The following is a 14,341-nucleotide window of genomic DNA, read 5'->3' on the forward strand; positions in this document are numbered from 1 at the left end:
ATCAATTAAACATGGTGAGATAGAACTCAAGTATTGCAAGACGGAAGCCCAATTGGCGGACATATTCACCAAGGCACTGGTCAATAGAAGATTTCAATATTTTCGTGAACTACTAGGAGTAGAAGAACATCACGTTAAGGAGGAAATTGTTGAGTAATGTAATGTTAGTGAACTAGTGTAATAGGAGTGTTAACTTTACATTTAATTACGTGTTATTCAAATGAGTGGATATTAGACATCCACACATTTTCCTTGTAAGGTCCTTAATAGACCAAGTAGAAGAAAAAGTGTATTATCTCTTCAAATTTAAATGAAAATAGAGAGTGAGAAGAACCAAATAGGTTCCCACTTCCCTATTAACAAAATCATCCACAAACATCTTTTTTTAATCACCCAAACAACCAACAAAAACAAAGGACTCGATCAAATGTTGTAACAGATACCAGCTAGAGATAGAGAGCAATGTCATCTAACACAACAATAGAAAAACAATGATAGGAGAGTTACTGTTATGATAACTCACGTTACTATGATCACCCCTGATCCAAACAGACCATAAAGAAAAGAGAAACTTCAATCTAATACATTATTCGATAAATCTCCCAATCACCCATAATAATAGCAACTTATACGTTTGTGGGTACAATTATGTAGTACCATTGTATTCATCACTTGCTCCAGATATCCTCATCCTGTCAAGAAATGATTTTCCATCGAGCTTCTTTGAAAAATTATCCTTCATAAGATCCCCAAACCTACCTGTTTTGAACAAAGCAGGTGTCTCTGGTGTGATGAAACTGGATGTCGGTCTTACTTCCGACTCTAGTTTAGGGCTATGAAATGTTGCAATTGAGATCCTCTCCATTTTTGAGTTTACTACTGCACGATGATCGACGCTACGGTAAATTCCATTAGTTATTACCTGTAAAAGGTAAAGAAAACATTAAGCAATTATGCAATTTTTTGCATCTAGGACTCAAAAGCCAATTTTCACAACATGGACCCGTAGATTAGTTATCTTAAATACCTCCAAAACGTCTCCTACATTTACTATGAATGCATCAGGTAGAGGTTTGACTGAAATCCATGTCTCTTCTTTCCTTATTTGTAATCCTTCAACTTCATTGAGTTGAAGGATGATTGTTAACCCGCTGTAATCCGAGTGTGATGTAACACCAATTACAAGCTCTGGTCGAGGACAAGGGGGATAGTAATTCACATTCATCATTTGCGTGCCATCTTCAAGCAACTCTCTAATACCCTTTGTCTCAACTACTTTTAGAGCTTTTTCCATCATCTCAAAAAGAATCGTGAATAGTTTGTTCATCTCTGATGAGTAGGATTCTAGTGTCCCCCTGCATAAATGAGGTAATCAAATTAGGGAATTATCTGTTCCATGTAATATTATAGGGAATGCGTGATGCTTGGATTGGCACGACATATTTTGGAAACGAGTTCATAAGAAACTCATAATGGAAAATCCCCGGGCCTAACTTTGAAAACTCAAAAAAAGAGAGAAATGATGATAACCTGAAAGGTAGAAATAAATTAGGCTTCCTTAAATGTACCGGAAGAGTAAACAAGGAAAACATGTCTGCCCAATCAAGTTTTTGGTCATCTGATTCAATATTGAGTTGTCCATAGCCTTGCCCATCTCCATCCTTTTTTCCATATTTCAGTTTTTCACTCATTGGAAGTTCAAAAAACCCTCGGATTTCCGATTTTAGATTCTCCACCAACAAAGCATCGACTCCATGGTTTACCAACTGAAACATAAAGCTAGGAATTAGCACTAAATAGTACGTCAATTACTACTACTACTACACACAATCAAATTATATTGACATATTATATATATAAACCTGAAAGAAGCCCCATTCTTTGCAAGCAGAATGAAGCTTATCCAATTCCAACTTTCCAATTACGTTGTCTGAAGATAGTAAATTCTGCATATCGATGACAGGAATTGTTCCATGATCTATTATTTTAGATGCACTCTTAGACAGCTGGTTTTCGTCAGTGCGTATGTATCGAGATGGAATCTCTGCAAGCGTGAGTTTTGCAAGTTCCTGAACACTTGGTACTGACAAACCATTAGCTATCTTCAAGAGTTTTGGTGTCTCCATGAACTTCTTCTCTAAATGGATGATGAATATTTCTTTCTTATCAGAATTCAGAATAGGGTGCTCTTCTTGTATTTTTTTTCTCTCCACGGTGAATATATATATAGACCACTCGTACGCATATAATGACTTTCTAATTAATGACGGGTGTTTTGGATTTATTAAACACAAATTGGTCGATTAATCCAATAACGACAATTTTTGTCTGAAAAAGACATGTAAAATTTGATACTATTTAAATGGACAAAAATGTAATAATAGTCCGGATGTAAACAGTTTCATACTACACATTTTCAGATATTATTTTTTTTTATTTTTAATTTACATCAGCATACATCCAGTTTCATCCTCGTTATTTTTTAAATTTAAGATAGGATGAATTTAGTTTCATTCTTGCTATTTTTTTGGTATCCATTTCATACATATTTAATTTTACTCATCAATTAGAACCATATTTTAAAAAAATTTGGACAAAAGACCAATTTTCCGTTTATTAAAAAGATGATTATCGTTCCCTTCAACCAATGGTCTCAGCTAACAGTACATTTTTTTTAAATATCGTTTCTTTGTTTATACAAAATTACTTTTTTTAATAATAAACATTTACATATTAGAACAATGGAATCAAAAAGAATAAAAGATGATCGATAAACCCATCTTAACTTTAGATATCTACAGAACCCATACTTATAAACTAGATTTATTGATAAACATTATAAAGTGCAGTACATGAATGTAAAGGTTTCTTCTGTGATGGAATTAAAACATTAGTTGATGTCGATGATGCTGTGGCTCCTGAAAAATATGCATGTTCTGATAGGAAACTCATCCCAATATTTAAAATGTTTATGAAGATATATATGTCAAAAGGTTTGGTAGCCGATCCCGTTCGATATATTTTACTCCTGACAGAGTAGTACTTCTGAAAAAGCTAATTAAATCCGTTTTTATTATATGTATTGTCGGCATTTACACATGAGAATGCTTGAGTGGATGATGAGCTTGCTTTATTTGGCGTTTTTAATGATGAATTTGAAATATCAAACTTTCCTATTTATTAGTAATAAGTTTACCAGGTCCAAAGAGTAATGCAGGAATGATGGATAAAAAAAGTATGGTGATCATGCCATCAGAAACAAGCTACTTCAAAGGGAGCAATTATCACTATAGGAAGGGCCCATTATCATCGACTTTTACATATTGTTTTGATATCAAACTAATCCAATCATTCATATTAAAAATTAATTACATGAAGTGGGCCTGCGAACATAGAAAACTTGACAAAATCAGAAATGAGTTTGTTTACTTTAAGCTTGGGGTGGCACCATCACATGCCCGCTCAGCATCGGCTTCGTTGGGTTGGGCACCTCCAACAAAGACCACTTGATGCCCCGATTCTTTTAGGACGCATTACAACATGCGGGAGGAAGAACAAAACGTAGAGATCGACCGAAATTGACATGGAATGAACCGATTATATGGAACCTGACACGGTGAGGATTAGAGAGAGAGTTGGCGCTCGACAGGAATGTGTGGAGAGTAGAGACTCATGCGAGATACGTGAACTGACCCTATTACTTTTAACTATTCCTTTAGCAAGCCGGCATAAACCGTGAACATGTAATCCACCATTGCAGAATTGTGAAGGGGTGGACTCCCTTCCGTAACTCTTCATCTCGTAGGATTGTTAAGGGGGATTCACCCCGTAGCCCTACAAGCATGGACAGGGGGTAAGTGGATCCATCACCTTAACGGTCGCGAATGCGTAATCTCATTGAAATGATGGATACTTCATCTCTTGTACCGAAAAACAACAAGGAACGAAGTGTGCCAATGACTTTTTCTTGTCTTTATGCAAGTTGTGTCTATGCTGACAAGCCGACTTAAAAATTTTGCCACAGTTTTATGACATAATTTTTCACAAGATAGTCTCTAGCCTATCCTGGAATTGCTCCGGGACAAAAGGCTTTGGTTTAGATTTTGGCTTTCTAGAACAAGTATAATAAATAACAAAAAAGTCAATACCTTATTACAATGAAAGATACAATAAGCAAATAAATCGAGAAGAGAAAGATCAAGATACCACAAAAATCATACGAAATTCTTGTATGGAGAGAGAGAAGGAATAATGTTAGGAATTAAAACCAACAATTTTGAATGATTTTCCTGTTGGATAAGAGATGCTCTTGTAAAATAAGATTAATTTTCCAAATACCTTGTCATCTTGCAGAGAGTAATCAGGTGAAAACCTTGTAAATCTCCAAAATACTATAACTCAAATCAGTAATCACGAAAAAAAACTTCAACAATAGAAAGAATCCCACAAAAGGGAAGGTTAGAATCCCACAAACAGGGAAGGAAATAACCGCAAAAAGCGAAATACAAAAACCTAATTAAGAAAAAATCAAATAATAATAACCTTAGTCTAAATAAAAACAACAAACTAAAAAGAGAATAACACCTATAATTACCAAAGCTAATTAAAACTTAAAAACTAGAAATCCTTACTTACTAGTCTCAGATGGGCTATACTTGAGCAAGAAGGAAACTAGGGTTTTTTCCTCTTTTTCGTTCTAAGAAGAGGGAGGGAGGGGAGAGAAATCTATTTTTTTTTATTCTGTATGAGATTTTATTCTTTACATATAATATATATATTTCAATTTTTTTTCTTATTTTTAACGATGTAAAAGTTATGTTGTGATACAAATCAAATTTTAGAAGATGCGGAGTTTGATCATAGAACTTCAACTGAAGATTTCTTATTGAATTAAATGATCTATGAAGACGAAGTTTACAATGCAATTAAGGATCTTGGTCATAACAAGGCACCTGGACCATATGGCTACCATTTATTATTATTCTACAAGTGTTGAAGCTTTCTCAAGTGGACATCATGGAGACTGTGAAGGAATTTCGCAATACTTGTTTGATTAACTCTACATTTATTGCATTAGTGCCAAAAAAAGATTGTATGTAAACTGTGAAATATCATAGACCAATATGTTTGCTAACTAGTGTTTATAAAATTATCTCAAAGGTCTTATTTACTACACTCAAGATAGTTATGAATAATATTATGTCCCATGTGCAATGTGCCTATGTGTAAAGAAGGAAAATCATTGATGTTACTCTTATTACCGATGAATTGGTAGACTCTAGACTTTCTTCTAGTAACCCTGGAATCATCTTTAAGATATTGATAAATCCTTCGATAGAATTAGTTAGATCTATCTAGAGATGGCTAAGAAGAGAATAAGTTTTAGTACAAAGTGGTGCAATTGGGTTAGATTCTACTAGTCAACTGCATATTTCTCCATTTTGATCAATGGGTCTTGTTTTATTTATTTCAAGAGTTCTAGAGGAGTAAGGAAAGAAGACCGATTTCTCCTTTAATTTTCAAAAATTCTATGGAAGGATTCTCTGGATACTTTTATAAAGATGCAAACTTGAAGTTTTTCAGTGATTTTTCGTGTACTCAGAATAACATTATAATGGATTATCTTCATTATGCAGATGAAACTATTTTCTTATTGGACAACAACAAAGGGGAACTTCATAATCCCTTCTCTTCTCTGTACTGTTTTGAGTTTATTGCAGGTCTCAAAATCAATACTTCAAAGACTTGGATAATTCCTATTGGTTGGATTTTAGATTTAATTACTTGGGATGCTAAATTAGGGTGTTCAACTGATTCAACACCATTTATGTATATTGGTTTCCTTTTAGAGGAAAAGTCAAACTCCAAGGCCTTATGGAACCCTGTGATTGAAATAGTTGACACAAAGCTTTATCAATAGAATTAAATCTCTGTGTCTAAAGTTGGAAACCTATCTCTTATCAACATATTTTTACTGCCTTACCTCATTACTAATTTTCTCTTTTCAAATCACCTGTTTCAGTCATAGCAAAATTGGGGAGAAAGATTGGAAGCTTTCTTTGGGAACATAAGGAATGTGCCAAAAGTTCTCATCTGATCAACTGGGATTTGGTTAAGTCTTAAAAAGAAAGAGGTGGTTTAGGTATCCTGGATCTTAAGTTGATGAATATTACTTTACTTTCAGAGTGGTGATGGAGGTTCGGTATTGAGAAGAATCATCTGTAGTTTCAAATTCTTTTAGAAAAACATGGGACTAAGTTCTCCAATTGGGTTCTCGGTAAAGTCGCTTCTTATTATGATGTTTTTTTAGAAGGCCATTGACCATTGTTGAAACAAGAAAATTTATAAAAAAAAATTCAAATCTGACGGTGCAGTATGACACCTTAATCTCCCTCTGGCATGATAAGTGGGCTTGCCTTGCAGCTCTTTCTGTTTCTTTTCTAGACATTTATTAACTGGATAAAGGAAACTTTAATTCCTTAGCTGAACATATTACTTTGGATGACAGTTAGTGTTTCAATTTTAAGATTCAAAAGATAATCGGTTCGCGTGCTTGCTACAAGTTATATGTAATATTCCGTATAAATTTATACGCCGAGTTATCAGAAGATGAATTTATACGCCGATTTAAATGCTGATATGGAAGTTGATAATTTTCCTTACACTTTTGTGTGGAAGTACAATATCCATCCAGAGGTAAATTTTCTAACTTGGTGTGTCGTGCATGGTAAATTAAACACAACAGATATCTTGGCTACCAAAGGAATTACACTTTATAATGGTTGTATTCTATGTGGAGATGAAAATGAAACAACAGACAATATTTTCTTACACCGTAGAGTTGCTAATAGGATTTGGTCGATGCTAACTCCATCTAACTGGGCATGGTCATTTTAAAATTTATATGACCTTACTCATTGCTGGGATTCCAATCATTTTTCCAGTACAGGTAAGCAATGTTGGTGTCCTATTCCAACTGTTGTCTTTTGTGTATTTTGGAGAGAAAAAAATGCACATACTTTTGATGATAATGACAGTTTAAAGAAACATTCCGACTTGGGTACTAAATCCAAGTCTCTAGTTATTACTTGGTATTATGCGCTTGGTCTCAATGCTCACCTGAACTTTTTTTATTCTGCCCAAAATTGGGACACCATTATTATAATCTTAGTTTTCTCTTTTTCTTTCTTCAAATACCTCTGGTAGCTTTCATGGTACATTCTATATTATAAAAAATTCTCGCTTTCAATCTAAAAAAAAAGGATTGTTGTCACATATGAAATAATACATGAAGTTTATAACCGCACCTTAGTTCGTCTGTTCGTCGGCCCTTCACTGCTTAACAGTCATCTAGTTTACTCTCTTGAATAGATCTGGGATTATCCGTTTCGTCACCTCTAGTGCCCAGTAATTACAAAAAAATGAATCTTGAATATGGGGTACAAAATGCGAAAACACAGTTATCTAAAATGGTTATGAATAAATCTGCTGGATTTCTGGCTAAGTCATTCGGGATAAGGATCATGATTTCCTTGATTAGAAACAAATGAAGTACATTAGAGAGAAAAATTATTTACAGTTGTAATTGTATCCGAATCCAAAATTAGCTAAATCCATATTTTATCCATAATGAAATCTCATTCAAGTTCGTGAATTGGGAAAACAATTTGTGAACTTTAAGAACTAACTTGACTTACTTCTTAGCTTGGTGAATTCTGTTACTCAAGTATCATGCTTTATTCCTAGTCTGAGGATGATTTTTGTAGACTATAAAGCAATACATAGTTTTGATATATTAAAAATGGCAACAAGCTTTACACACCAAAATTTTTGAGTTTGACAGAGCAATGCCCTAACAATCTCCGTCTTTGTCAATTTAGTGACAATAATATCAAATACATATGATAAAAAAGAAATCAACTTCGTCTACTTTATGCATCTGGATTTAATGAATCTTTATTACTCTTAAATTCTTTGTATAAAATCTAGTTATAAGGGAAAATTTTCCCAACTGTAAAATGTATATCCTATGCAAATCCGTCCTAGAGTACAATTTATGGTTGGGTCGTATAATACTTACTTTCCGTAATTAGTTTAGTTTTTTTCTTATAATTTTTGACTTTCAAACAATAAATATAAATCGCTCCAATAGCGTATATTTAAGTTGTTGCAGTTAAAATCATTAATATAATCTAACCACTATAACTAACTAGTTTAGGTAATTAATTTTACGGAATTTGGATCAAATGTCCAAATATTCTTAAAACATGGTTCAAATGGACGACTAAAAATTAATATGGGTGAAATGGACACCAAATTTTTTTGGGCAGGATGATACTGTTTACATCCTGTCTATTTTTAAAATTTTGTCCATTTAAACAGTATCAAATCTTACATGTTTTTTTCACCCAGGAATTGTTGGTTTTGGTCTTTTTAACCAATGTTGTGTTAGTTTTATTAGCATAAATTAATCGACGGTGATTTTATTTATTTTAATTGATATTTAATATTGTTTATGTGATTCGTTGTGTACGTCGCCGTATTCAGGTTACTCTCCGTTCTCCGGTCAATAAGCTTGCATATTACTCATATAACATTGAAACGTTACGTTATCAAGAAGACAATTTATCAAATGGTCCACAAATATAATTAAGACCATCTTCTTTCTGACTAAATTGGTTATTTCATTCTTTTATTAAGTCATTTCTTGGAATTCCATTTCCTTTTCTTGTCGTAATTTTTAATAAAGTACTATTAAAAGTTTCCTGTTACTATTTGAAATTGGTATATCCATGTATTTTTGATTTCTATTAATGAAATTAGAAAAAAAAGTAGGATAAGGGGTAATTGAGATTAATACTTCACGACACTATTTTATCATCTTATAAGCCCTAAATATATGGCACTGCAACCCCATAGGTTCCTGAATATACGGACATTTTTTTCTCTTCCCATAAACCCACCGATAACTCTAGGATATTTCCGTCTAAAGATGGGGGTGTGAGGGACGAATAACAAGTTGCCTCCCACCCCCACCCCAATAAAGCGTCTCTAACTGTTTAAGAATGTATCAATTTTAAGGATTTCAAAACCATCTATGATGCCTCTTGTTCTTCTCCTCGATTAATTATTGAAGCTCAATTTGACTCGTTATCAAAATTAAAACTCGTAATTTTAGTTTGTTCCAATCCAAAACTTGGATGCATGAATGCATGATAAACTTAGTTTTTGTTCATGATTAATCCATGAAAAAACTATGGAATTATGAAAGTGGATTTGGTTGAGTTGGGGATGGATTAAATGATTGATAATTAGGGTTTTTAGTGTATGCAGGTTCTAAAGGAACAAGAAATGGTAATAATATGATTGTATAGATAGTGATCAAAATCAAATTAAGATGGTTGCATTTTATTAGGATTTTGTTTTATGTTTGCCATTTGGATTCAAGAAATTGAAATCACTAAAATAATGGATAGAAATCATAGGATTTTTACTGTTTCCAATGACATAGTGTGATTTACATAAGATTTATTTTTTGATATAATTTTATTTACTTTACGAGGAAGACGAACAGTGAAATTAAACTTCAAAACATGTTATCTTAAAATTGAAATCCAAAAACATCCTCTCTTCAAATAATCAGACCATTAATTAGTTACAAACAATTAATAGAAATGACAAATGATAAATGACAACTTCTTATTCCTCCCTCACACCCCATACACACTTAATAATCAGACCAAGATAACGACAAGCACGACACTTATCCACATCTTTCTGCTTTATAACACAATGAGTTTCTAATCTTCCACTTTTTTTTTAAGTATATATTTTGGGTCCGGATCCACCGAGAAAATATTTTGACAAAATCTCATGACAAAACATAATAGCACTAGAATCTAATATATTTGACGGTTCATCACTTTAACGAAGAGGCAAACAAATTAGTTCAAGTATGTGTTTTGGAATTACCAATAGTCGAGCGTTTAACATATGGAAAAATAGAATATCATAGAAATTTAATTCAGTTAGATGTCGCTGAAAATTCTGATATTAGATGTAAGTAGATACTTTTCTATGTCATCATCATGATTAGCACGATAAGATTTTTTTTTCTTTTTTTCCCCAAAGCGTCAGCATGACAATAAGATGTTAAAAAGCGTGGACAGTGGTTGATGGGTGGCTTTGGATTAACCATGACGAGTGCAGAATTCTAGATTCATATGAATCATATCACATCGTTGTTTATAAATGATTTTGAATGGTGAACAAGACTTAAAAAAAGAGCATTTAAGCCTATACTAATCATCTTGTTCATACTGAAGAAAAAAAAACGCACATACATAATAGCTTCGATACAATTCAAAGCTTAAATTTTCCCTTTGATCTTTCAAACTTTTGAGATTAATGATTAAACATATTATTTTATTCTTAGTGAGGTATTTTTCTACACAATTGATCAAACTTAGAAACATACATTACGGGAAAAAACATCATTGACGACACAAGATAAGAGTTGCAGTATCCCTACGACAACTCCATTCCATGCATTGTGGAACGGGGGTATTGTAGAAAGTCCAAGTTTTTCTACAATGGATGACAAGTGTTGTAAAGGGTGATGTGATTCATGGTTCGACAATAGTTTGTCAATGTTGTGATTCTCTTTCGATTTTTTTTTTGATAACCTAACACAACTCTTGCTTGTATTGTAGAACAATCGTGGACAACATAAGTAGTATATCGTAGAATCATATACAACAACAATTACCAGTATTATGAATAATATTTGCACAACACTTGTATGAATTGTCGAACTATCTTGGACAGCACCTGGTTATGTCGTAAAGACATTTTTCACAACCTTTGGTATGTGTAGTTGAAATATGGAATACAACTCTTATTAGAAGTTGTGTGCATAAAACTATTTTGAAAAAAAAAATTATAGCTGAAACCGAATTGCATGAATTGCCGAAAGTATTTCACATTCACATTAACATGCCAGTGTAGCACATTTACATTCATTCAAGTTAACCTACCACTCCAATTGCATTACCTAGCTAACTTCAAATCACCTTGTATGAAAGTGTGTTGCGCAACGAAAGAAAATAAAATGATAGATTCTTTGAACATGACTAAAAATATCATATAAATCGTACGTGCGCAAATTTATTCCATAGATGGAACAACTAGGTGCTGATTAAAGTACAAAAGAGTAACTATTCATTCATATACAACCAACTATTGAAAACTGATGCTGAAGATGGTTGGTTGGACTCGAGACTCATGGCAAGAGATTTTCTTCAACTTGGTCCACATTCTCCAGTATACAGCTGCTTCTGTATGTTACAAGTTGTTGCTTTATTGAAAAGCAATTGTCACCCTACAATTCAAAGTTTGAACCACATATGAGAGACTGAAAAATCAGACTGAAGTTTCTGCAAGCATTAAGTTTTTCATCAAAGACATCCTAGGTTCCCACATATTTGCATTTGTTAGGCTTTCAGATCAGTGATACTAGGTTGTTGCAACTGTATTTACAGTTTTCTGCTATGTGGGAATGCTCACATAGCAAGAGTCAAGTAAACACACTAAGAAAATAATTAGGCAGATGTGAATTCCATGCAACAGCTTGAACCTGAAACAAGATGAAGTAATAACAAAAATGGAAAAACTACAAATTGATAGAGCGGGCTGCCACGGACTTCCACTTTGGAATTGTAAGCTACATTATGGTCCTAATGGTTAAGAAAATTGGTTGTTCATTTCGTAGCAGCGATTGTTGATTTGTTTTTGTTCTCATGACAGAATTTCCATGGGATCTTATAAAGTCAAAGGATGGCCGAAAATTTTCCATGGGATGTTATTGCTGATGTGATTAGTTGGAGTGGTAATTATTATGGCATATGCAATATAAGCAATAGAGAAACTCAATCCTCAGTCCAGTTTCAATAACTTCAAAATTAATTAGGGAAGAATGAAAAATACCTAGAGAATCTTGGAGCAAGTGAGTGAGCTTTGAATTCCTGCACAAATTGGGAATATTCAAAAATCAGAATGTTAGTTTGGCATTAAGTAGAAAATTATAATCATATCAAACAAGCAAAATTAACAATATTAAATTTGTATCTTCATCAGATATCCTCATAAAAGATGACCTGAAAGGAATATGTGGGATTTTGGTCGCCAGCGCTGCTATCACACCTCCCAGTGCAGATAAGGATCTCTTAAAAATTTGAGTTTCTTTCAGCGGATCTCCTTAAACGTCTGGCTTGGCTAATCTCTCACTTCCAGCAAGGTCATGAAGCCATAACTTGCTTCTTGTGTATTCTCCATTCATCAATCAATGCTGCATCATATACCACGATTGAATTTCTAGTAAAACAGCAGTTAAAATTTCACAACAACAAATAAAAAGGCCATGTAGGTTTCTTACACAATTTGGTATCAGAAAATCATTAACTATAACTTTATCTATCTGTGTGGTTTGTTTCTCATGTCAATAAGAGAAGAAAAGGGGTACCATTTGGATCAGCTGTTGTGCTCTTTGCTCGCAAAGATGTCACCAACTTTAAGATTCACAAACATAAAGAGGATGCTAACCGTCACTATAAATCCAAAGAACATCAACGCCTTTAGCAGTCTGAAAATCTGTGCTGAACTTTCTCCTACCCAGTGACACTATCTGATTTGCGTAGCCCGGGAAGCAGAAAAGCATATACAGAATCAACACTCATAAATGAAATTAATAAGTTGTTGAGAATACTTTTAAAATAAATTTAAAAGACTTGAGACTTCACCTTCAAGATGATCATCACAGCCACGATAACCAGCCAAGAGAGATCAAATACCTGAAAAGGGAATATAAACATGGTGGGTTACTACTTTAAAGGCAGAATCTCATGGTCCTCAGCATTGCAAATAAATACGCAAGAGAAGAGTCGTCAGAAATAGTACTCACAATTATGCTTTTATTACTGTTGCAGACATGTAAATGATACACAATCCCATACTAAGTTCAAGACTTGAAGAACTTCCATCCAAGCTTGAAGAGCACAGATAAGATCAATTTCAGTAACAATTACATGAGTTCCAGCCTGTTTAAGAACTCGAGCTCAACGTTTTCCAACATCCCATAACCGCAGAAGACAACAACCATAACATCAGTATCCTTCATCAAAACCATAGGAAAGTGACAGCATACTTAGAGGTTATCAAACTGTTCATCATAAACGAAAATTAAGATCAAAAACAGAACCCAAAAACAAAAGCTGAATACATAACATACCAATTTTGGAGTAAAAAAGCACTTTTATTCGTAAAAACAAAGATAACCCTCTGTAAGCAGTTAACGCGGAGCACATCTAGCTTGTCAAGGAGACCTAAGACTTGCACAGCACCAAGCATGTACAGTATGTGGGGATCATGACCGATATTACCAGCAAAAACACCTGGTGGATATAAGATCATGACCGATTCCAACAGCAACCTCAGGAGAAGAAATCTCCAACCAGCTTGGTGGTGTTCTGTATCAACCCAGATCAAACAGTCAATACCTTCTCACACCCAAAACACCCCTCCAACATTAAAATCATACCAACACATCAGAAATACAACAGATTTGTAAATTGAAGCTACTTTTTATTGTCAGTATATACCTGAATGAGTGATTGAGTTATCTCTACTTCCATGTGTTAAAAGATAATGCCATTTTGTCTGTACTTAATTACAGGTTGTACATCTAAGCTGCAATCCTCAGAGAGTCCTTCCGAAAGTTAGACTTTAAGCCTTCCTCCGTCCTGATGTAAAGGAAATAAGAATCAAATTAGATTCAAAATAGAGAGCTTAGAAGACAGAAGAAATATAAAATAGACCGCAATTAGACCACAAATGGCTAAAAAGGAAGACCATTCATAACAAAATTAGAAGGAACTAAGAGTTACAAAACAAAATTGGGAACTAGGGTTCCTGAGAAACTAAAAAAAACACAAAAATCAATAACAGAACTTGGAGATTCAAAAACATTTTACCGCATAATTTAAGTTACAAAACTCACACATCAATCACTAATTCTTCCTCATCATACTGTGTTCACAAAACCCATCTTTAATTTCTCCATTTCTAACTCAATTAACGATTCACTGAGAAAACCCTAGTTTCAAAGAAGCCATTGCAATTTGAAAGAACCGATCTACAACTTCCGTAAGTTTTTTTACATAAAAGAGTGATCGAGAATTAGATTCTGTGGTGAGTTAGGGTTTTCTTTTGCAAGGGAGGCGGAAGATAAGGTTAGAGACGAAGATAAGAGAGGAAAATGAAGAAACTGTGAGAAATTTTCTTTTGA

At 33.7% G+C, this 14,341-nt stretch overlaps 1 protein-coding gene and 1 long non-coding RNA gene across 2 annotated transcripts; both read right to left on the reverse strand.

Annotated features, from left to right (window-relative positions):
* Positions 1 to 605: 605 nt before the first annotated feature.
* On the reverse strand, positions 606 to 2,126 carry LOC113329555 (codeine O-demethylase-like). The gene is made up of 4 exons (XM_026576419.1): positions 1,863 to 2,126; positions 1,531 to 1,766; positions 1,028 to 1,355; positions 606 to 922 (listed from the first exon to the last, which is right to left on the reverse strand). Exons 1-4 carry the CDS (start codon positions 2,124 to 2,126, stop codon positions 647 to 649), a joined length of 1,104 nt encoding a protein of 367 aa, XP_026432204.1. The 3' UTR covers positions 606 to 646.
* Positions 2,127 to 11,332: 9,206 nt separating this feature from the next.
* LOC113329888 lies at positions 11,333 to 12,223 on the reverse strand. Its single transcript, XR_003349980.1, has 3 exons — positions 12,156 to 12,223; positions 11,986 to 12,023; positions 11,333 to 11,380 (listed from the first exon to the last, which is right to left on the reverse strand). It is a non-coding gene; the product is annotated as an uncharacterized LOC113329888 (long non-coding RNA).
* Between the last annotated feature and the right edge of the window lie 2,118 nt (positions 12,224 to 14,341).

This window comes from Papaver somniferum, unplaced genomic scaffold (assembly GCF_003573695.1).
Source record: "Papaver somniferum cultivar HN1 unplaced genomic scaffold, ASM357369v1 unplaced-scaffold_117, whole genome shotgun sequence".
Lineage (NCBI taxonomy): Eukaryota > Viridiplantae > Streptophyta > Magnoliopsida > Ranunculales > Papaveraceae > Papaver > Papaver somniferum.

Excerpts from the sequence above, each read along its gene's own strand:
- LOC113329555 (XM_026576419.1), bottom strand. The coding sequence starts at position 2,126 with ATGGAGACACCAAAACTCTTGAAGATAGCTAATGGTTTGTCAGTACCA. Across the intron at positions 1,767-1,862 it reads AAGAATGGGGCTTCTTTCAG|TTGGTAAACCATGGAGTCGA; the intron begins GTTTATATATAT and ends TTTATGTTTCAG. Across the intron at positions 1,356-1,530 it reads AATTTATTTCTACCTTTCAG|GGGGACACTAGAATCCTACT; the intron begins GTTATCATCATT and ends TCATTTATGCAG.